We start from the raw sequence: 25,448 nt of genomic DNA on the forward strand, positions 1-25,448 counted from the left end.
ATGACATGCTTGTTCCTCTGTTTAAATTTTTTAATTTAATAATAAATATTTTTTTTGTTCCAATAATAATAATGAAGAATGGAATAAAAATTAGACTGCAAGTGTGTTTAGTCTCCGCCTCGAGCGCAGTCACTTTTTTTCTTAACGTTTTCTTTAATTAAACAGCTGATGTTTGTTGTTTAGGTTGATTTTATGATCAATTGTACAGTGTCCTTAAATGAAAGGCGCCTTTAAATAAAATGTATTAATATTATTATTATAATTTCTTTCTATTACGATTAAGTCCGCATATCGCCTAGAAATTTAATTAATTTGTTATGGAAACAAAAAGCCTCACATCTTCATCCTTGTACCAGGACAGAGACTCAGCTGTCAGGATCCTTGGATCCTCCCTTCATGAAGCTGATGTTGATGGTGAGCCAGAACTTTCTGATAAAAAGACAGTATATTATTATTCATTGTTATTATCTTCTATTATTTTCACAACCATTCATAAAAAAAATTGAAAAAACCCCAGATTTTATTAAATTTTTTAATATTTATAAAAAATAAGTAAATTGACTTATGAAAAATTATATAAAGTTTTATTTATTATAATTAATTTTATACAATTATTAAACAAAATTCTTTCATCATTATTATTTTATAATTGTTCATAGTTTACTGTGGAACTTTCTAATTATAATACAGTATAGTATTATTATTATTATTATTATTATTATTATTATTATTATTATTATTATTATTAATTTGTTCAGGTTTAATTATTGCAGCTTTAAAAAAAATTATAAAACAATTTAAATTTACTTTAATTAAATAAAACATTTATTTATTTTTATTGAATATAAAAAAAAAAAAAGAATGGGCATTAGAAATTTGGGAAAACCAACAAAGCAATAAATATACTGAAAAATGCCTAAATAACAAATTTTAAATAATTATCACTGTTATTAATAAAAACATTTTTTTAAATTTATTCATAATCTTTTACCCATCTACATATTTTTAAAACAAAACACATACTTCACTTTTATAGATAACATATTTATAGACTACAGTGGAACCCGGTTATGTCGATGTCCTAGGGGGTCGCCAAAAAGCATGGAGGTAACCGATGATCGAGATAAACGAAAATCAAAATAGCGGCAGTATATTAACCTGCTTGAAATTTGCACATATGGTGCTCGTTTATCATCATCACCAGCTCCTATTTAAACTTACACACTCTCACTGTCCATTATTGTTGCTATATGTTGGTTCACGGTGGTCGTTGTTTCTCCCCAAAGCGCACCGCGGATTCCCCCCCGATCCTGCCGGTGTTCATTCTATGCTTTTGCTGCTCATCCCACGTTCCGCGCCGCCAAGCGCGGCTTTCGCCTCCCGTTCATCGCATAACATTCAACAACAAAAGGCATATGTGCAGTAACTAACAGCAGAGATTCACCAGTATACAATACAACACCTGGAGCAGCTGTAAGGTTTGATTTTTCCGCCACTTCCGCGAGTTCTTCTGCGGCTGCACCGAGATAACCGACGTTAAATGGCAAATGTTTCCCCCCTTGTGCTCGAGATATCAGGGTTCAGCGACATGGAAAAGTCGACATAACCGATAAAAAATGCTGAGAAAAAGCGAGAATTTGGCGGTTCCACTTCAAAAATGTCGACTTAATAGTGTTGTCAAGGTAACCGAGGGCGAGATAAGCGGGTTCCACTGTATTTTCCTTATAATCCTTTAAAACCTTTAAATCTTGCTGATTATTCAACAAGAGCAACAGGCAGAGTGCAACACAATTCGGATGCCATATGCAACTTACACTGCTTGACCTTTTTGTAAAAAAGGAGTGAAGCGGTTTTTGCCGCTTTGAGATCATCGGAACCGAATGTTGGATCGCGCACGGGACCGCGAATGCGACTCGAGCTACGGCAATAGTGCGCGTGATGATGAAGTGACAAGTGAGTGACTGATTGCCATGGATACGTGAACGTCATGTATAGACTATCTTGTCTCTTTGAATTTTAAATCACTCTGCATTTATATACATTGCTCCATTAAAACCTCAACATGTTGTAAACACACATTCTCCACTAAAAAAGTGAGGGGGACGAATTTACTTTTTATAACAAGTGCGGGGGACATGTCCCCCGTGTCCCCCGCGTAATCTACGCCTCTGCCTTTAGAATTCATTCTAATATTCTGATTTAGTATCAATGGTGGAAACAGTTTTGCTGATTTTTTATATATATATATATATATTACAAGTTACAAAAACAGCCTTCTTTCACCTTAGAAATATTTCTAAGGTAAGAAATATGTTATCTATATCCGATGCAGAGAAGCTCGTCCATGCGTTTATGACCTCCAGAATAGACTACTGTAATGCATTACTAGGTGGATGTCCTGCATCATTAATAAACAAGCGTCAGTTAGTTCAGAATGCAGCAGCAAGAGTTCTCACAAGGTCAAGAAAATATGATCACATAACCCCGATCTTATCGTCCCTACATTGGCTTCCGGTTAAGTTTCGAATAGACTACAAACTACTGCTACTCACTTATAAAGCACTAAATGGTTTGGCTCCCATGTATCTCTTCAGTCTTTTAACACGCTACAATCCGTCACGCTCCCTGAGATCTCAAAACTCTGGGCTTCTAGTAATTCCTAGAATAGCAAAGTCCACTGAAGGCAGTAGATCATTTTCACATTTAGCTCCTAAACTCTGGAACAGTCTTCCTGACAGTGTTCGGGGTTCAGATACACTCTCCCAGTTTAAGTGTAGATTAAAAACATATCTTTTTAGCAAAGCCTACACATAACACACATCACACACATCACATCACAACCTTGTGCTCCAGAACATCTGATCACATGCACATTATCAACTTGTACTGTTAATATCATGAACAGCAGCTACGCTAATTCCTCTCCACTGCTTCTCTTTCTCCCCCAATCCCGAGGCCTCCTGAGGTTTGGCCAGCTCCAGTCACCTCCCACCTCATGAAGATTATGGACCTTTGAAGAAGTAGATGCCGAACTCGCAAACATCCCGAACCATCTAGAGACGTACCAGTGCCAATTGGATCCCACTGCATGTGTGGAGTTTTGACATTGGACTTCCTGAAGTGTTTAAAGGCTCTGGCATGGAGAAGCTGATGCTGGATCTGTGATGATCACAAATGTTGAGCTCAGTAGCTCCTACTTTTATACCAAAGACTGTAGATAGGACATTTACTTATAATCTTATACTCCAGTGCTCATGTTAGTTCTCACTCTCCAGTGTTCTGTATTGTTGAAAGATTTATGATCATACTCTTGATGTTACCCAAATGAGGATGGGTTCCCCTTTTGAGTCTGGTTCCTCTCAAGGTTTCTTCCTCATAACATCTAAGAGAGTTTTTCCTTTCCACAGTCGCCACGGCTGCTCATCAGGGATAAATACACACCATTCACCTTAACTGTTGATTTCTGTAAAGCTGCTTTGAGACAATGTCTGTTGTGAAAAGCGCTATACAAATAAACTTGACTTGACTATATATATATATAATATTCTTTTTTTCCAATTTTGTTTTATTTTTTTAAGAAAATACACTAAAAGTTTGGGTCAGTGTTTTTCAGCAAGGACGTGTAAAATAAATAAAAATTGATTGTAAAGGCTTATACATTTAGAAAAGATTTCCATTTTAGATAAATGCTATTTTTGTTAACATTCTTAAATGAATCCTGAAAAATCATAGCAGCCTCTAAAAAAAGGAGCACAACTGTTCATGATCATCATTCAGCAGTAAGAATGCCTGCCTCTTCTCTACGTTTTCTCCCTAGTTATTAACTGCACATCCTTCTTAATCACTACAGCAGGGGGCAGATCTTTTTCTTATAAACCCCACAGTTGTGGAACAACCTTCCAATCAGTGTTTGGGACTCAGACACACTCCCAGTGTTCAAGTCGAGGTTGAAAACCTATTTATTTAGTCAAGCCTTTGATCAGTAGATTTTTTCTTAGGTAAAGGAGCAGATCTGGAGGGAACATGGATAGAGTGTTTGGTGAACTGGGATATTTTGTATGCTGTCGTCCCCTCACATTCACACTTTTACTCAGGTTTGTTGACGGTGGTGTGGTGGGTCGTCTCTTATCGCAGAGATTCCTCATGTCTGTGTTACCTTCTGCTTCTCCCTTGTAGTTATGCTGCCATAGCGAGTCTTGCCGGAGTCCAAACTGCACAGTGATATAAACTTTCATACAACAATAAAGAAACTTAATAATCCATATCCTTCTCTTCCTGTCACCCTCTTCTCTCTCTCTCTCTCTTTCTCTCTCTCTCTCTCTCTCTCTCTCTCTCTCTCTCTCTCTCTCTCGCTCTCTCTCTCGCTCTCTCTCTCTCTCTCTCGTTAAACTTGCTCCTGAGGCTCCAGTGACTGCCCCTCTCCCCACCGTGGATCTTCCCACTTCGTCCAGGCCTGCCTCTGGATAGTGTTCTCTTCGACTGGAGGCCACTCTGTGCAGCTTGGGACGGTTTCTCGTCAACGCCTTGGTTGGTTCCATGAAATTCCAGAGTAAGAACGGGAGGATGGGTTCCCTCTTGAGTCTGGTTCCTCTCAAGGTTTCTTCCTTATGCCATCTCGGGGAGTTTTTCCCTCACCACAATCGCCACCAGCTCGCTCATCAGGGACAAACTTACACTTATAAAGAACATCTAGTTTCTTATCACCACATTATCTGTGTAAAGCTGCTTTGAGACAATGTTCATTGTTAAAAGCGCTATATAAATAAAAGTGAATGGAATTGAAATTGAATTGAAAACAGTGAAATCTGTTATTAAATGGACAAGTAAGTGTAACAGGATAAATGTTACTTCTAGGGTTCTTTAAGTAAATTGTGCATTAATGGGATCGCACTTCCTCTTGGTGCCACAGGTGGCGCTATTATGCCACTGAGCCCAACAGTCAGAGCAGAGTGATGGAGACCGGTTTTTTCTGCTGTAGCTCCGGGCTAAAAGTCAATTAATATCATTTCGTGTGACATGTGAGACAGTATTTGAAAAGTATTAAACACTTTAGACGTTGTATGATTTGTTGAGTGTGTTTTCTGTTCATATTTGTGTAGTTTTTATACTTTTATTTCTGATTTGAAATCTTCCACTTGCACCATTTTCCTGCACTAACAGAGTGAAATGTATTTCGGAATAGGTGGCGCTATAGAACGATTGTCCCCTTCAATTTATCTCCTAGCATCTTATACATTTTAACATTATTATTATTATTATTATTATTATATTTATTATTATTATTATTATTATTATTATCCCAACAGGAGACTGTTTTGTGATGTATTATAAAATATTGTTATAAGTAGACTTTTTAAAGTTAAAGCTTCTTTTTGGTCTTGGTGCACCATCAACTGCTCTACTGTACCTTATGGAATACTGAGACTACTGCAAAGTGAGGTTCTTCAATCTGTCTATCTGTTACTCCCTCACCTCGACTGTGTCTCAGCTCCTCACCTCTGTCTAGATATGGTTCCACTTGTTGTGTTTTTTAAAATATCCAAAATGCAATGGCACTACAGGAGTGGAAACGATATCCGAAAAAGATCTAAAAGCTCTTGGCTCTACATCTCGTCTATGATTGCTACCCAACTTCTAATATAACGTCTAATATTCTCCGATTGTCCTTTACAATCGAGACTCTACCCAACAAATCAAACTTCTTCTGTAGAGTAAAGACACGCACTCTCACATATATGTCTTTGTATAAATTCTCTCTCCAAAAATGTATTTAGGGTAAAGGGTAAAATTATTTTGTATTAATTTATTCCCCACAGTATGTTCTCTTCGTTTCATAGCATTTCTTTTTTTTTGCACTGCTTCCAGTACGTGTATGTAGATGTCCAATCAGATTTCAGCCTCTATGTGCTGCCATGTGAATCTAATCTGCCCAGGGCCTTCAGAATCTGTAGTGCTGGCCGATGGACCTTCAACGTAGTGTATATTAGCAACGGGTCTGTTTCTTGGGTACTGACTAATGTGAAGGGCTACCAGTTTGATACACAATTCTGAAATAACAAATTTGCTCAATTTACCTTTAATTATGTTATTAATAATTAATGATATTCATCTATATCAGGGGGTCAAACTCAATTGCACACTTTAGGTTGCGGGCAAAACAGGATAAACATTTATTAAACACACTAAAACAATGTTTTTTAAACATAAATATGAATAATAAAAACAGAGGAATAAATAAAATTAAACTTTAAATAAATAGCGCTCCATAAAAATATCTCCAGTCAAACACCAGACGCCTCACAGCTTCATCATGCAGCTCTTCAGAAACTCTCCCTCAGTAAATAAGCCACTGATGTGACTCGGATTTCTCCTCTGTTTTCACACCAGCTTCACTTTGTGATTTTGCTGTGGTGAAAAACGTCTGCTGAAATGTCAGATTCTTCTTTAACTCTTCTACTTTCTGTATCTTCTGCTCTGCATTCAGGTTTTTCAGCTTCTCCTGATGTTTTGTCTCATAGTTCCGTCTTAGATTCAATTCCTTAATTACAGCCACATTCGCTCCATCAATAAAACACACGTGTTTACCGGCAGTGTCAGTAAACATCTACTCAGAATCCCATTGGTTTTGAAAGGCTCTGTTTTCAGAATCAACTTTTCTCTTCACCACTGTGAGGCGCTGTTTCACAATAACTATACAATAGAGTTAAAATACATTAACGGAAGCTCGACTTGATTGACGCTGGAATGTTCCCAGGTAGTCTAGAGTTCAGTAAGACAACTGAAGCGCTGCATTATGGGATCTGTCAGCGCTTCATATCGCCGGGACATTAATAACAATAATAATAGATCTATAAAAATCATCTCGCGGGCTGGATATAATTGTACGTCGGGCCGAATTTGACACTGAGTTTGACACCCCTGATCTATGTGAAGACACTGATCATGTTAATGATTTCTCACAATAATTATCAACAATAATTTAACAAGGTAGGAAACAGCTATTTTTAGAAAAGGCTCACGGGTGACTCCTGTGGCCCTTGAGGGCGACCTGGTGCCGCCGGGCACCACGTTGGTGACCCCTGCATTAATGCTTCCGAGTTGGAATTTTTTATACCTACGATGGCTGACGGAGGAAAAGAAATTGATTTGGTCGCGGACAAGTCCATTTTGAAGAAAAGCTAGACATGGTGAGGAGGTCCAACCCCGAAGCTAGCTAGCTTGTCTCAGTATGGGAAAGGGTTTGTTCACCACTTCCAGACCAGTGAATACTAGCGGTACCACTGGATTACAGCCTCTGGGGGGCGCTGCACATTATGAGACTGCATCTCTGGTGATTTGGTTTATTTTATTTATATTTTTATGTTTTTGTCATGTTATTAGACAAATATTGTTTCTGAACGACCCACTACTGATTTTAGATTAAGAAAGTGGATAAAATGAATTCCATTGATTTATAATAAAAATATATAGCTTATCTTATAAACTATAGCTTTTCTGAAGTACTATAACCCCCAAAATGTATTAATTATTTTTAGATTATACTTGTCTACTGTAAAAGTACTACTTGTTATACTTATACATTTATCATCACGCCTTCAACTTCCAGCTTCACATTCATCACTCTATCAGAAACTCTCTTCACCTCCACTACACTCTTACTGTACTCTTCCTTCAGAATCACCCCTACACCATTTCTCTTTTCATCCACACCATGATAGAACAGTTTAAACACCTCCAATGTTCCTGCTCTTACTCCCTTTCCACTTGGTCTCCTGAACACAAACCATATCTACCTTTCTCCTCTTCATCATATCAGCTCCCTCTCTCCCTTTACCAGTCATAGTGAGGTCAACTGTCGTCAATTTGCTGCACTAACATCACAATATCCTCCCCAATTTCACCGACCACCTCCATTGTTCAAATCAATCTCCAAAATCGTCTATTACTGGCATTTCCCCTGTTGGCTGTCGACTGTGAGTGACGTCGATTTCAAATACAGACACGCCCAATAATATAGTCCCACCCCTGACAGTTGATTGATAGATTTCCGTGCAAGGCATCAAAAATGCACCTGCAAATCGAATTGTGATTCCATGTGAGTTTTGGCAGCTACACACGCGATGCAGAAAACATAAAAAAGCAGACGTGGTAATTAATATTGATATTTAAATATTACATGGTCGTAACTCGTAAGACTCATGAACTTGTAAGCAGTCACTGTAATGCAAATGCAAACGGTAATGCAAGATTTGTAATTGTGTTTGTATTATAACACAATATATGCGTCCACACAGGGAAAACACAATTACAGATCCAAATACAATTTACAGTTCCTTTTGAAAATGTCCTGAAATATCCTTCATAACTAGATGTCTTATAGTAGTTAATTCTTTCTTTTTCGTCTTTCTTTCTTTCTTTCTTTCTTTCTTTCTTTCTTTCTTTCTTTCTTTCTTTCTTTCTTTCTTTCTTTTTTTCTTTCTTTCTTTCTTTCTTTCTTTCTTTCTTTCTTTCTTTCTGTTTCTTTCACCACTATGTGTGAGTCCTATATTATTCTGATTAATTCCAACTGAATCTAGAATGGACACAACTGCTGCTCTTGAGGAGTTTTCCTTTTTTTAGTTATGAAGGATATTTCAGGACATTTTCAAAAGGAACTGTAAATTGTATTTGGATTTGTAATTGTGTTTTCCCTGTGTGGACGCATATATTGTGTTATAATACAAACACAATAACAAATCTTGCATTACCGTTTGCATTTGCATTACAGTAACTGCTTTGCCATTTGAAAAAATAAACAAAGATTTACAAGTTTATGAGTCTTACGAGTTGTGACCATGTACTATATCTGGTTCACCCCACCCTGCCCCACGCTGCCCTACGCAGCCCACCCTGCCCTACCCTGCCCCACGCTGCCCCATGCTGCCCCACCCTGCCCAAATGTTACGACTCCCAGCTGAAATGCTCCTCATTTTAAATGATAACAGTTCCTGCTAAAAGTGTGGGAGGGGCGAACCAGACATCTTTTTGAGCAATATCAACTTTGAATAATGCTAATAATAATATGTTAAATGTAATAATATTTATGTATAATTTTGACCATTTATCACAGGCCTGGATGTGTCAAAGATTAGAGAAAAACGGACTTTTCTGCATGGTTAGTTTTTTTGCAGCATCAGCTTGAATTATTTACATCCTCATTTGTTGTTAGTGGCATTTTCCCTGTTGACTCTCATTATAACGACATTTTTTTAATTGCTCCACCATGACATTATTAATGCATGCATTTTTAAAGGTTAGTAGCGACCCCTGTTTGGAAGAGGTTACGTTTGCTGTTTTTACTGTTGACCACTAGGTGGCGCTACAAGACCATAAAATAGAGCTGTGGATAGAAAGCTTAGTTTCTGACTTTCCTATAGAGTTTTCTATGGAGTATTATAGCATGTGTGTATGTGTGTGTGTGTGTGTGTGTGTGTGTGTGTGTGTGTGTGTGTGTGTGTGTGTGTGTGTGTGTGTGTGAGAGAGAGAGAGAGAGAGAGAGAGAGAGAGAGAGAGAGAGAGAGAGAGAGAGAGAGAGAGAGTGTGTGTGTGTGTGTGAGAGAGAGAGAAAGAGAGAGAGAGAAAGAGAAAGAGAGAAGGGAATACTGTGGTAGCGAGAACGATGAAGCTCTGAGCGTCTCCGTGCTCCTTCTGGAATCGCAGCATGTCCTCCAAAGGAAAAAGTGCTGCGGAGAACCGGAGAGGATCTGATCTCTGGAGTGATAGACTCCTCCTCCTGTTCCCAGAGCAGCGTACTCCTGCAGATACCTCCACACCAACACACACAAACACAGGGATACATCATCGTCATCATCACACACATCACAGTCTCTCAGAAATAAAGAATTAAAGAAATAAAATCTTTTTTAGGAAAGGTGTTGTATATTTGGGCGACACAATGTTAACTGCAGACTGCATCTATTTCAATAAGATGATTTCGTAGAAGAAGAGTCTGGGTGCTGAACTGACCCGTCTGGAGTTTAGACCTTTACCATTTGGTGCATCATAAAACAAAAAACGCAACAAAGGAAACCCAAAACTGTTGAGCAGGTAGTGGAGCATAAGTGGTTCAAAAGTGGTTCAGTAGTTCAAAAGTGTTTTATGTGAGTTTGTTCTACTTTTTTCGGCTGCTCCCATTAGGGGTCACCAGACCAGATCCTCTGTCTCCATACCCCCCTGTCCTCTACATCTGCCTCTTTCACCCCAACTACCTATCACACCCTCACCACATCCATAAACCTCCTCCTTGGTCTTCCTCTTTTCCTCCTTCCTGGTGTCTCCATCCTCAGCATTCTCCTACTGGTATACCCCATGTCCCTCCTTTGCACATGTCCAAACCATCTCAATCTCACCTCCCTCACCTTGTCTCCGAAACGTCCTACATGTGCTGTCCCTCTAATAAACTAATTTCTAATCCTGTCCATCGTCACTCCCAACGAACATCTCAACATCTTCAGCTCTGCTACCTCCAGCTCCACCTCATGTCTTTTACTCAATGCCCATTGTCCATTGTCGTCACTCCCGGCACACTTCACTGCCTTCACACTGTCCTCATACATGTCCTGCACCACCCTCACATACTTCTCTGACACACCAGACTTCCTCATGCAATACCACAACTCCTCTCTCCACCCTGTCGTACGCTTTCTCTAAATCCACAAACACACAATGCAACTCCTTCTGACCTTCTCTATACTTCTCCATTAACGTTCTCAAAGCAATAATATTCTGTGGTGCTCTTCCTCGGCATGAAACATACTGCTGCTCACAGATGGTCACTGTACCAGCGGTGCGCGAGTGAAGGGCAGAGCTAAAAGAGTGCGATGCTGCACACTTTCTGTTTCTCACTGGTGTAACTTCAGTCATCTTCAGATGGTTAATGTAAATATAAAAGACAGTATGCAGAAGTGAACGTCTCATGCTGGAAGATCATTTATTACTGGTCCTTATGAAACTGAATCGGGGCTCAGTAATGGAGATACAGCGTACAGGTTTAAAGTGTCAAACATCTGATCTGATGATGGAAAACAGTTTAATCTGTTATTAAATGGACAAGTAAAGATGCTGTTGTTAAAAAGATGCAGGTGTTTAATTGACTGTACAGAAATATTCATAGATTGACCTCAACTGAACTTGACTTAGTTTCTCTATCAGATAGGTGTAGATATCAGGCCACTCAACTGGAGCTGGAGCGAGTGTACGGGTCTCGTTCCAAAGAACATTTACGCTCCTGGACACTGAGAGACTTTACACAGTCTGATTAAATCGGATTTTATCAGCCATTGTTTTAAAAAAAAAAGAACAAATCTGGTTGTGCCTCCACTTAAGCTCCGCCCACTAAAGACGTCACAGGATGTGTCATTGATAAAAAGGCTATTAGACTGCATCATCACTACACAGCTCTCAGTCTGCGCTGTTTGAGATAAGAGAAGGTGCGCACATTTGACCCACACAACAAAACTCTTTCAAACATCTCCAACATTCTTTGATGCAGCTGTAATGACTCTTAAACATGTGAACATTCTGCTAATGAAGAGAAAAAACATCTCAAAGCACATATTTATCAGCTTTAAAGCATTTTTTTGGGGGAGTTCGTAGTGAAATTGGTCAAACGGAAAAGAAAATCATTAATCAAAATGCTGTAATAAATGAAGGAGCTTCTTCCTGCATTCATCACATTTTACTCCTCTAACTTCCACTCTGTGTGCGCGCGCGCCTCCATGTTGCCTAGTGACCAACGTGCGCGCAGCGGGATAAAAGTGGGAGGGGCTTTTACCGCGAGTAGGTTGGACTTTACAAAGGGGTGGAGTTTATGCAGGAATCCCCAAACGAAGATGAAATATTAAGACTTTTTATTTATTTATTACTTCTTACGTCTTTATCATTGTGCAGATTAAACACTATTTTAAACACTTATTTTAATACTCAATATAAAATTAATGTCCTCATACATCTTTATTGCATATTTTCTCTCCTGCATTATTTATTCATTTATTTATTTTGTAATGAAAGTGAATGATAACAGAATAAAATTCTTTCTTATATATTGCACAATTTAATACAATTATGAAATCTGAGGGAGGCATTAAATCAACATTTGATTTTCAGTAAAATTAGCCAAACTTTTCCAAGAAACTCATGAAAACGTAACATTTCTAAAGAGAACATAAAGAATGATGCTTTTTCTCTGTAATTAAAACTTATTGTAAAAAATTAAAACTCATTGGAATATTTGGACTGCATGCAGGACAGACTGTAAAATCCTTCAGAATATATTCCTTACAGCTCACCTCGTCTCCTCGTCTCACCTCATTTCACCTCGTCTCACCTCGTCTCACCTCGTCTCACCTCTATGAACTTCTCTTGTCTCAATATTTTTTACTTAGATAGTGATTCATTAAATGGTTTATTGGTTGACTTATTAATTGATTGATTGATTGATCATAAAAGCTATCAAAGCTTGTTCTGAAAGTATGTTTTCTATTTCACAGCATCACCATCATGTTTAAGTCTGAACTTCTTCCATCTAATGAAGAGTCCCAACATCAGAGGGGCAGTTCTCCTGCCTCCCCTCACACCTTCACCACACCTGAGTTGACTGGAGCTGAAGCAGGAGCAGGAGCAGGAGCAGGAGCAGGAGCAGGAGCAGGAGCAGGAGTTCCACCCCCAGAAACATTCACGCTTATTCCCCTCAATATGTGCTCAGGAACACCTCCCCTAAACCCAGGTACAGCGTCAACACAGTCCTCACACACACACCCACTCCCACACCCACACACACACTCAATAACCACACACACTCACATACACATCTGCACTGTGTTTTTGTCCTCAGGAGATATTGAGGACTCCGACCCCAGTGCAATTTGGGAAAATAAAAGTATTCGGCATGCGTTCATCAGAAAGGTGAGACGTGTGATTTTGTACTGAGGAAATGTTCTAATAAAGATTTAGAATGTTTTCAGGTACACTATAGAGCCAAAAGTATGTGGACATCTGACCATACGATTGCTATGTGAATTGTTTGGAACATTTCATTTAGTCTCCATTTCCTGTTCTAATAATAACCTTCACTCTTCTGGGAAAATGTTCCACTAGACATACAGTTGTGTACCTCAGACTTTGTGGGAACAGTTTGGAGAAGAAGTTCATACGTCTGGAAAAGTCGGGTGTCCCAATAGCGTGTACATTATTCTATAAGATGCTGTTTGTCGTCGTGTTGCAGGTTTTTCTGATTCTGGCGTTGCAGCTGTTAGTGACAGCCTTAATCGTTGCGGTGTTCACGTTCGTGTGAGTGTTCATCCATTTACAGAATAAACACACACACACATGCACGCACACACACACACATGACACGTGTGTTTATGTCCTACAGTGATCCATTGCGTCTCTTCATCATCGAGTGTCCTATTGTTTACGGGGTGTCTGTGTGAGTTCTGGTTATTTATCCATGTTAATTACAGACACAAAATAAAACATGATGATGATGATGATGAAGGTGGTGTTTCTCTCCACAGCTTTGCTTTTCTCTACATTTCTGGCTGTTTGGCTGGCTTTGAAAGTTTAAGGTGAGTAGATCCTGTAATCTGCTGTGTTCAGTAATGTGTGCACTAAAACACTCTGAAATTGTGTTTCTACTCTTCTTTCTATCACAGGAGACGATTTCCTAGGAACCTGATTTCCCTGATCGTATTTGTAAGTGTATAAACGACACCAGAATTCAGCCTGCAGGGCGTCAGAATGTCACAATGTTTCAGCCAAAACATTTCTCTGCATTGTTCTCATTTTCTCTGATAAACGAGTGTAGAGGATGAAATGTAGACGGTTAATTTCACTTCTCTCTCCCACAGACTCTCGGCATGTCCGTTTGTTTTGGATCAGTTTCAAGGTTACACACACACACACACACACACACACACACACACACACACACACACACACACAAAATCAGTACACTATACAGCTCCACATTCAAACTCAAGGCCACGCCCTCTCACCTGAGTCTGAATTATAACAACTAACATAAATGTGTATTTTATAATCTTTATTTCTGTAAAGCTGCTATTTAAACTGTTCTATCATGGTGTGGATGGAAAGAGAAATGGTGTAGGGGTGATTCTGAAGGAAGAGTACAATAAGAATGTAGTGGAGGTGAAGAGAGTTTCTGATAGAGTGATGATCGTAAAGCTGGAAAAGTGATGGATAGAGTGATGATAAATGTCATCAGTGCTTATGATCCACAAGTGGGCTGTGAGATGGAGGAGAAGAAAAAATTCTAGAGTGAGTTAGATGAAGTGGTAGAAGGTGAACCTAGGAATGAAAGATTGGTGATTATGGCAGACTAATGGTCATGTAGGTGAAGGGAACAGAGGTGATGAGAAGGTGATGGGTAGGTATGTCTTTAAGGAGAGGAATGGGGAAGGGCAGATAGTGGTAGATTTGTGTTGAACATGTATTTTAAGAAGAAGGAGGATCAGAGGGTGACGTATAAGAGTGAAAGAAGGTGCACACAGATAGACTATGTTCTATGTAGGAGATGCAACCTGAAGGAGATTGGAGACTGTAAGGTGTTGGCAGGAGACAGTGTAGCTAGACAGCATTGGATGGTGGTCTGTAGGAGGGTTTTGGAGGTGAAGAAGAAGAGGAGGAGAGTGAGGACTGAAAGAAGAATAATATGGTGGACACTGAAGGAGGAAGACTGTAGTGTGAGGTTAAGGGAAGAGGTCAGACAGGGGCCAGACAGTCAGACAGTGAAGTGTGCAGTAGGAACGACAGACTGGTTCAAAGTGGAGGTTGGACTGCATCAAGGATCGGCTCTGAGCCCTTTCCTGTTTGCGGTGGTGATGGACAGGTTGGCGGACGAGGTCAGACAGGAGCCTCCGTGGACTATAATGTCTGCGTTTGATATTGTGATTTGTGGTGAGAGTAGGGAGCAGGTGGAGAAGAGCCTGGAGAGGTGAAGGTACACGCTGGAGAGAAGGGGAATGAGAGTCAGTAGGAGTAAGACAGAGTACATGTGTGTGAATGAGAGGGAGGGCAGTGGAGTGGTGCGGTTGCAGGGAGAAGAGGTGGAGAAGGTGGAGGAGTTCAGGTACCTGGGGTCAACAGTGCAAAATAATGGAGAGTTTGTTAAAGAAGTGAAGAAAAAGAGTGCATGCAGGGTGGAGTGGGTGGAGAAGAGTGACAGGAGTAATTTGTGATAGTAGGGTATCTGCAAGAATGAAAGGGAAAGTTTATAGGACTGTGGTGAGACCTGGATGATGTATGGTTTAGAGACAGTGGCATTGAGTAAAAGACAGGAGGTGGAGCTGGAGGTAGCAGAGCTGAAGATGTTGAGGTTTGCGTTGGGAGTGACGACAATGGACAGGATTAGAAATGAGTTTATTAGAGGGACAGCGCATCTAAGACGTTTTGAAGACAAGGTGAAGGAGGTGAGATTGAGATGGTTTGGACATGTGCAGAGGAGGGACATGGAGTATATCAGTAGAAGAATGGAAGGTGGAAAAGAGGAAGACCAAGGAGGAGGTTCATGGATGTGGTGAGGGAAGACATGCAGGTTGTTGTTGTGAAAGAGGCAGATATAGAGGTCAGAGGGGTATGGAGACGGATGATCCGCTGTGGAGACTCCTAATGTGAGCAGCCGAAAGAATAAGATGATGATTTCTGTAAAGCTGCTTTTGGAAGTGTCTATTGTTAAACTCTATAAAAATAACATTGAAATAAATTGAATCACAGCTGAAACACAAGAAGGAAACATCAAAGACCAAACACATCTCAGCTGATCAGATAAATGTGGTGTAAAAGGTGATTGGGTAACGCCGGTGTTCACACTTTTATATGTGAAGTTTGTTGAAATACACACTGAGATTTTATTACATCCTGCACCCCAAATCCTCAAAGTACTCACAGTGTTTATAGTATTTATACAGTACTCTTGCAGTATTTATAAAGTACTCTTACACTATTTATACTATAGGATTTATTCTATAGGAGTACTGTGTGAATCCTGTAAGAATACTGTATTAGTACTGTATGAGTACTGTGAGTACTGTATGTGAACTATCGGCATACTGTGTGAATCCTGTAAGAATACCATATTAGTACTGTGAGTACTGTATGTGTACTGTATTAGTACTGTATGAGTACTATTGGAGTACTGTATTAGTACTGTGAGTACTGTATGTGTACTATAGGAGTACTGTATGAGTACTATATGTGTACTATAGGATTACTGTATGAGTACTATAGGAGTACTGTATTAGTACTGTGAGTACTGTATGTGTACTAGAGGAGTACTGTATGAGTACTATAGGAGTACTGTATTAGTACTGTGAGTACTGTATGTGTACTATAGGAGTACTATAGGAGTACTGTATGAGTACTGTATGAGTACTGTATGAGTACTATAGGAGTACTATAGGAGTACTGTATTAGTACTGTGAGTACTGTATGTGTACTAGAGGAGTACTGTATGAGTACTATAGGAGTACTGTATTAGTACTGTGAGTACTGTATGAGTACTGTATGTGTACTATAGGAGTACTGTATGAGTACTGAAAGTGTACATTATGAGTACAGAAAAACAGAACTCTTTCTGCACTCATACTGATCTCATACTGTACTCTTTCTTTACTCATACCATCCTCCTGCTGTCTTCCTCCTGTATACAGCATTCCTACAGTATTCTTTCTCTTCTCTTACTGTTCTATTACAGTTTTCTTACAGCACTCTCACCGTATTCCTACTGTACTATTACAGTCCTCTTACACTTCACTTTCACTACATTAAAGTGTGTGTGTGTGTGTGTGTGTGTAAAACACAACTGAATTTAATGCTGGTGTTAATTAGCAGTGTAACGTGTATTAAACCTCACCCTCCTGTTTCTTTGCTTTTAGTTTTTTTGAGACGAAGACCGTGTTCTTGTTTCTGGTAATGATGGTGGTGGTGTGTGTGGCCATTACAGTGTTCAGCTTCCAGACCAAGGTAAAGACCAGACAGGGGCTCTGAAAACACACCTTTGTTCTTATCGAATAAAACCCTTTTCTTACCTTACAATGGCCACCTGTCCCTCTTCAAACATTCATCTCCTGCTGGTAAAAACCAACCCAGACTGTTCCTGACACTGAACCCCTGAGTCACCCTGTAACCCCTGAGTCTGCCCCCAGTTATACCCCAATATCATAAACATGTAGCACAACCCCAACCACACACACACCCCAACCCTCATCCCCAACATGTGTTGGAGTATCATCATCATTACTTCCTGTCAGTGTGAGTTCAGTACTGCATCTGTTCAGGATACTTTTGTGAAACTGACTGACTGCACAACTCTCTCTCTCTCTCTCTCTCTCTCTCTGTGTGTGTGTGTGTGTGTGTGTGTGTGTGTGTGTGTGTGTGTGTGTGTGTGTGTGTGTGTGTGTGTGTGTGTGTGTGTGTGTGTGTGTGTGTATTTAGGTGGACTTCACCTCCCGTCCTGGTTTGTTCTGTGTTCTGTGCATTGTGCTTTTAATAGCAGGCATCATCACAGCCATCGTCCTCTCCTTTCAGTATGTAAGTACTAACACTCATCGTAACACACACACACACACACACACACACACACACACACACACACACAAAGTACAGTGAGGAAAATAAGTATTTGAACACCCTGTTATTTTGCAAGTTCTCCCACTTAGAAATCATGGAGGGGTCTGAAATTGTCATCGTAGGTGCATGTCCACTGTGAGAGACATAATCTAAAAAAAAAAAAATTCAGAAATCACAATTTTTTTTAACTATTTATTTGTATGATACAGCTGCAAACAAGTATTTGAACACCTGAGAAAGTCAATGTTAATATTTGGTACAGTAGCCTTTGTTTGCAATTACAGAGGTCGACGGTTTCCTGTAGTTTTTCACCAGGTTTGCACACACTGCAGGAGGGATTTTGGCCCACTCCTCCACACAGATCTTCTCTAGATCAGTCAGGTTTCTGGCCTGTCGCTGAGAAACACGGAGTTTGAGCTCCCTCCAAAGATTCTCTATTGGGTTTAGGTCTGGAGACTGGCTAGGCCACGCCAGAACCTTAATATGCTTAATATCGCCCTGTCCCATGTGCAGAAAAACACCCCCAAAGCATGATGCTACCATCCCCATGCTTCACAGTAGGGATGGTGTTCTTTGGATGGTACTCATCATTCTTCTTCCTCCAAACACGTTTAGTGGAATTATGACCCAAAAGTTCTATTTTGGTCTCATCTGACCACATGACTTTCTCCCATGACTCCTCTGGATCATCCAAATGGTCATTGGCAAACTTAAGACGTGCCTGGACATGTGCTGGTTTAAGCAGGGGAACCCTCCGTGCCATGCATGATTTCAAACCATGACGACCCCACGAGATGAGATCTTGCATGGAGCCCCAGTCCGAGGGCGATTGACAGTCATGTTTAGGTTTTTCTATTTTCTAATGATTGCTCCAACAGTGGACCTTTTTTCACCAAGCTGCTTGGCAATTTCCCCGTAGCCCTTTTCAGCCTTGTGGAGGTGTACAATTTTGTCTCTAGTGTCTTTGGACAGCTCTTTGGTCTTGGCCAAGTTAGTAGTTGGATTCTTACTGATTGTATGGGGTGGACAGGTGTCTTAATGCAGCTAACGACCTCAAACAGGTGCATTTAATTTAGGATAATAAATGTAGTGGAGGTGCACATTTTAAAGGCAGACTAACAGGTCTTTGAGGGTCAGAATTCTAGCTGATAGACAGGTGTTCAAATACTTATTTGCAGCTGTATCATACAAATAAATAGTTTAAAAATCATATATTGTGATTTCTGGATTTTTTTTTTTTTAGATAATGTCTCTCACAGTGGACATGCACCTACAATTACAATTACAGACAATTACAATTTAAGTGGGAGAACTTGCAAAATAGCAGAGTGTTCAAATACTTATTTTCCTCACTGTAACTCTTTGCCTTAATACATTATACACCATGTAACACAAAAAAAGCGCATGCATATTACAGTGCCTGTTGCACACACAAACAAACACTGTATAACAATCACTGTAACACACACTAACAGTGTTTCCTTGTTCCTGTGTTTAGATTAAGTGGCTGTCCATGCTGTACACTGCTATCGGGGTCGTCTTTTTTACTCGGGTGAGTTCATCCTTAATCCATCCGAGTGCGTGTGTGTGTGTTACACCATTACTACTGCACTTTCACTGCATTTGCAACAGTTCTTATTAAAACAATTGTAAGGAAATGTAAATCAATGAGAATGTGTGTGTGTGTGTGTGTGTGTGTAGTTCCTGCTATACCACACTCGGCTGATGGTGGAGAAACGGATTTATGAGCTAAAACCGGAGGAGAACTTGTTTGGAGCTCTGACTCTCTTCCTAATCACACCAACCTTCTGGCTCGAAATGTAGGACATCGACTACAGCTAAAGACACACACAAACACACACATCAATATTTAAATGAGATGTATCTATTTGTGGAGCTTTACTAACGAATCGCAGTTCTCCTCCCCCCCCTCACAACTGCATCACACCTGAGTTGACTGGAGCTGAAGCAGGAGCTTCATCCCAATCCATTCCATTTGCGCTTTTTTATCCTTAATATGTGCTCAGGAACACCTCCCCTAAACCCAGGTACAGCATAAACAAAGTCCTCTCTTTCTTACACACACACACACACACACGTGTTATTAAAGTGATATTTTATTTTATTACGGGCACTGTGCATGACGTCACAGAGGTGAGCGAAGTAATCACACAGAGAGCACGCGCTTCTCAGATCGCTGGTGTTTTCAAAGCGGATTAAAAGGCAAATATAAAAATCATCCTTGTTTAATATGCATAAATAATGTTGTATAATGTTATAACTTGTCAGGGTGATGACGCGGAAGCAGGAGTAACTCAATCATGCCTTTATTCTAACTCAAAATACACACAAAACGCGAAGAGTCATTGAAAGAAAGGATATCCGCTCGGGACGAGTAATCCACAACAAAGGGCAATATCCATAAAACAAAAGTAGATTACCAACACCAACGAGTAATCCTCGGAGACCGAGTCAGGTACCAGAACCAGCGGTCGACAGGCTGGCGGTCGAGGATCCACGGTATCACCAGCATGACATTCAAGAACCGACAGCCTGTGACTCAAAAACAGGAGTTAATATAGTCATCTCCTTAACAAGCCACAGCTGTTGGGAATCAAAGCCGGCGTGGCAAAACGAGGCAGCGTGACTGCTACCGAGGGGGGCGTGGCAGGGGAATCCCTGACATAACTCTTGTATGAAACTTATTTGAGTTATTTTAGTGCGATGATTAATGATATTGAAGTGGATGATAGTCGAATTGTGGGCCCTGTAGCATGTGATGTGATTGATTAATTGTGTCCTAATATGATGTTCAGTGTTTGATTTTATTCATGTTTAAAAGTGTTTTATGTAAGTTTGTTCTTTTTTATTCGGCTGCTTCCATTAGGGTCACCAGACCAGATCCTCCGTTTTCATACCCCCCTGTCCTCTACATCTTTTAACCCAACTACCTGCATGTCTTCCCTCACCACATCCATAAACCTCTTTCTTGGTCTTTCTCTTTTCATCCTTCCTGGCGGCTCCATCCTCAGCATTCTCCTACTGATATACCCCATGTCCCTCCTAAACATGTCCAAACCACCTTAATCTCACCTCCATCACCTTGACTCTTAAACGTCCCACATGCACTGTCCCTCTAATAAACTAATTTCTAATCCTGTCCATCGTCGTCACTCCCAACGAAAACCTCAACATCTTTAGCTCTGCTACCTCCAGCTTCACCTCCTGTCTTTTACTTAATGCCACTGTGTTTAAACCATACAACATCTCAGGTTTTACCACAGTCCTATAAACTTTCCCTTTCACTCTCACAGATACTTTTCTATCACAAATCACGCCTGCTATCACTCTTCTCCACCCACTCCACCCTGCCTGCACTCTTTTCTTCACTTCTCTAACACACTCTCCATTACTTTGCAAAGTGGACCCCAGGTACCTGAACTCCTCCACCTTCTCCACCTCTTCTCTCTGCATCTGCACACCTCCACTGCCCTCCCTCTTATTCACACACATGCACTCTGTATTACTCCTACTGACTTTCATTCCCCTTCTCTCCAGCGTGTACCCCCACCTCTTTAGGCTCTTCTCCACCTGCTCCCTACTCTCACCACAAATCACAATATAATCCACAAACATCATAGTCCACGGAGACTCCTGTCTGACCTCGTCCATCAACCTGTCCATCACCACTGCAAACAGGAAAGGTCTCGAAACCGATCCTTGATGCAGTCCAACCTCCACCTTAAACAAGTCTGTCGTTCCTACTGCACACTTCAATGCTGTCACACTGTCCTCATACATGTCCTGCACCACCCTCACATACTTTTTTGACACACATGACTTCCTCATACAATACCACAACTCCTCTCTCCACTATGTCCTACGCTTTCTCTAAATCCACAAACACACAATGCAACTCCTTCTGACTTTCTCTATACTTCTCCATTAACATTCTCAAAGCAAATAATGCATCTGTGGTGCTCTTCCTCGGCATAAAACCATTCTGTAGCTCACAGATGGTCACCTCTTCTCTCAGCCTGGCTTCCACTCCTCTTTCTTGATTGTGTGACTGATCAACTTAATTTCCCTGTAGTTACTGTAGGTCTGCACATCTCCCTTGTTCTTTAAGATCGGTACCAGCACACTCCTCCATTCCTCAGGCATCCTCTCACCTTACAAAATACTGTTAAACAATCTTGTTAAAAACTTTACTGACTTCTTCTTCTTCCTCTTCTTTCGGCTACACCCATTTGTGTGTAAACTCAGGATTGGGCAGTTCCTCGACCTCAGCTACATCACCCCGGTTCTGGAAATTCTTACCACAGTTTGTAAATTGTAAATAACAATGTAAATTGTTGTCTAGCTACACTGTCCCCTGCCAACGCCTTACAGCACCAAGGCCTCAAGGTAAAGCTAGAAAAGTGCGCGTTCTTTCAGGAAAAGGTTACATATTTGGGGCATGTAATCTCTGCCTTGGGAGTAGTAACAGACCCGGGTAAGGTTGAGGCCGTGGCTCAGTGGCCTTGTCCTGGGACAGTGGCTGAGCTGCGGACCTTCCTGGGGTTTGCCAGTTACTATAGGCGTTTTGTTGAGGGGTTCGCCAAGTTGGCGGCCCCTTTACATTGAATAGTGGCAGAGCTAACACGAGGTAAGGTAGTTAAGCGCAGTCTAGAGTTGGCAGCGGTGTGGTCTCCACAATGTGAGGAGTCATTTCAAACTTTGAAGCGAAAGCTTACCACTGCGCCAGTGTTGACGTATGCAGACTTTACACGGCCTTTTATATTGGAGGTCGATGCCAGTTATGCAGGGCTCGGAGCTGTGTTGTCGCAGGAAGTTGAAGGGAAGGTTAGACCCGTTGCATATGCTAGCCGCGGTCTTCGGCCTGCAGAACGGAATACGGCCACTTATAGTTCGATGAGGCTCGAATTCTTCGCCCTTAAGTGGGCCATGGCTGAGAAATTTTGTGAATATCTGTTTGGACATAAGTGTGTCGTATGTATGGATAACAACCCACTAAGTCATCTGGCTACAGCCAAGTTAGGTGCTACCGAGCAAAGGTGGGCTGCTGAGTTGGCTGCCTTTGATTTTGTGATTCAGTAATCGCAATCGGAGGCCGATGGTAGTGGGCAGTTAGGGGCTGTGGTGCCTGAGCTTTTGCGGCGAGCAGTGATTGTAGGGCCAGCGGAGGTTACCACTTTGCATGTGATGCAGGCTTGGCCCAGTCGCTCGGCACCTGATATTAGCACTTTACAGCAGGCGGACTCAGTGGTAGGGGAAGCCTTGAGGTTTTGGCGGCAAGGGCAGCGCACAGGCCTGCAGGAGTGACGGGCTTTTGCTAAGCCAGTGATTACACTCCTCTGGCAATTGGACCGGTAAGTAAAGCAAGAGGGCCTATTATATCGTAGGGCTTTCCGGCCCGATGGAGAGGAGACAGTGCTTCAGGTTGTCGTGCCCGTTTCTTTACAGCCAGAGGTGTTAACTTCTTTACATCAGGAGCATGGACACCAAGGTGTTGAACGGACCTTGGAGCTGGTACGGCAACGCTGCTACTGGCCAGGTATGTCAGCAGATGTGGCTCAGTGGATTCAGGAGTGCAAGCGGTGTCAACAAGCTAAAGATGTGGCACCAATTCCCCTAAGCTACATGGGCCACTTATTGGCATTTCGTCCATATGAGATTGTAGCTGTTGATTTTACTGTGTTAGAGCCGTCTCAGGCTGGGCAAGAAAACGTGCTTGTGATGACTGACGTTTTCAGTAAGTTCATGGCGGCAGTTCCTACTTGGGATCAGCAGGCTAGACTGTGGCCAGGGTCTTGGTAGAGGAGTGGTTCTTTAAATTTGGGGTTTCTGGTCGGATTCATTCCGACCAGGGCCGCAACTTTGAGTCCAGCCTGATTCAACAGTTGTGCAGCCTGTATGAGGTGGGAAGGTCACGCAGCACTCTATACCATCCGGCCAGTAACTGCCGGTGTGAGAGGTTCAATCGGACCTTACACAATTTGTTGCGGACCTTGCCCACCGATCAGAAGAGAGATTGGGCATCTTGCCTAGCCCAGGTGGTGTTCTGTTACAACACCACTCCTCACCAAACTACTGGTGAGACGCCCTTCTTTTTAATGTTTGGGCAAGAGCCAAGGTTGCCCATAGATTTCCTGCTCGGTCAGGTATGAGAACCTGTGGCAGGTCGAGTCCACAAGTGGATAGAGGAGCATCAGGCACAGCTGCAGGTGGTGGTCGATGGTGCCCGAGAGCGGCTGCAGGCTGCGGCAGGCCGGCGTAAAGCAGGACATGATCAAGGTGCAGGCGAGCATAGGGATGAACATACGCTGCTACGTTTGGAAAAGCTAAATTTTTTACAATTTGAGGTTGGAGTGGAAGATCTCCTAGTGTAGAGCTCCAACCACAACACCTCTGAGATTAAACTTTGATGCTGACTGCACCCCAGGCCTCCTCACCACTACCTGACTTTTAACACTATTGTAGCTGAATTTCACCCCCACCAAATCTAGTGGAACATCAAAAAGAAACATTGTCAAAACTTCTCAGGGTCAAACACAATAATGAAGGACTAACTCAGACCTTTGCTCCGTGTTGAAGATAGCGAATGTGTGTTTGGTGGACATGAAGCCTTTCTCCACTTCTCGGATCTTCAGGTTGTCCAGAGGGAGCATGTATTTCTTCTCTTTTTCCTGTCACAACCCCCACCTGTGGACGTCGGGCCATCATACCACCCTCATGGAGTCTGTTTCTGACCATTTTAGCAGACGCATGCACATTTGTGGCCTGCTGGAGGTAATTTTGCAGGGCTCTGGCAGTGCTCCTCCTGTTCCTCCTTGCACAAAGGCAGAGGTAGTGGTCCTGCTGCTCGGTTGTTGCCTTTTTACGGCCTCCTCCACGTCTCCTGATGTACTGGCCTGTCTCCTGGTAGCGCCTCTATGGGAGCACCACAAGGTCTTCGGCTGCAGAGAGAGAAGATAGAGAAATAATGAGCAGAGAGCATTCCACCAAGAGAAAAAGAAAGTAAGGAAAGCGAGAGATCAAAGAGAAAAGGAAAATACACAAAGAAAAATCAGACTATGTTCCGGTGTGAAGGCAACAGATTTTTTCCTCAGTGTATGAGGAAAGCGATGCAGCGGCACTTTAGTGTTTCTGCTCCTCACCTTTTTAAAACAACTAGGACGGATTTTGAACCAGGGTTGTTGTTTTTTTACCCTCTATAGCAGGGGTGTCAAACTCAAATTTACAGTGGGCCAAAATGTAAAATTTGGACGAAGTTTCGGGCCAAACTCAATATTTATTGAAAAATTTATTGCAATTGTGCATGTTTTCCGTCTCTCCAGATGTGTAATTTTTAACCATTTCATATTTCAAACTTTAGTTTTGCATAAACATTGAATCTGGAACAACAAAAGTTTAATATTATAAACACATGAGAAATTAAATTTGAAATAAAACACACATCAGTGGTATTCGTTTCTTATTATATCTCTCTCTATCTGTAGCCTTACAATATAAAATCTTTTAACTATTACCAGTCCATCCCTTGGAGTAGAAAAAGTGCATAAAGACAACATTCATTCAAGCTCAGTTTTTACACTCTGATTTACTCATGCACATTGGTTCAACCCAGATCATCTCTTCTTATATGCACGTGCATCAATGTCTGGGTTTAGGCTCTGAGCTGAGCTGAGGATTGAGTGAAGATGTTCATCGGTGAGACTCATGAGTGGTGTTTTGTTTATCTTCATTAAAGAGAACAGTTACACACACAGATATGTGCTGGTGAACACAGAGAGGATTTGAGCAGTTGGTGCAGTGTGTCG

The 25,448-nt window shown here is 41.3% G+C and overlaps 1 protein-coding gene and 2 long non-coding RNA genes across 4 annotated transcripts in view; 1 reads left to right on the top strand and 2 right to left on the bottom strand.

The window, feature by feature from the left end:
* Nucleotides 1-25,448, bottom strand: part of LOC310716993 — a 39,805-nt gene that overhangs the window by 9,921 nt on the left and 4,436 nt on the right. For both annotated transcript variants that reach the window (XR_014530696.1, XR_014530697.1), the window contains exon 3: nt 338-429. This is a non-coding gene — a long non-coding RNA (uncharacterized lncRNA). The remainder of the gene's footprint in view (nt 1-337; nt 430-25,448) is intronic.
* Nucleotides 9,443-20,779, bottom strand: LOC310716997. The gene is made up of 2 exons (XR_014530702.1): nt 20,559-20,779; nt 9,443-10,229 (listed from the first exon to the last, which is right to left on the bottom strand). It is a non-coding gene; the product is annotated as an uncharacterized lncRNA (long non-coding RNA).
* Nucleotides 11,348-19,531, top strand: LOC310716601 (uncharacterized protein). Its single transcript, XM_083523886.1, has 6 exons — nt 11,348-12,942; nt 13,262-13,326; nt 16,917-17,019; nt 17,491-17,586; nt 19,124-19,177; nt 19,327-19,531. Exons 1-6 carry the CDS (start codon nt 12,538-12,540, stop codon nt 19,447-19,449), a joined length of 846 nt encoding a protein of 281 aa, XP_083380012.1. The 5' UTR covers nt 11,348-12,537; the 3' UTR covers nt 19,450-19,531.

The sequence above is a fragment of the Silurus aristotelis genome (assembly GCF_946808225.1).
Source record: "Silurus aristotelis genome assembly, chromosome: 21".
In the NCBI taxonomy this organism is placed as follows: domain Eukaryota; kingdom Metazoa; phylum Chordata; class Actinopteri; order Siluriformes; family Siluridae; genus Silurus; species Silurus aristotelis.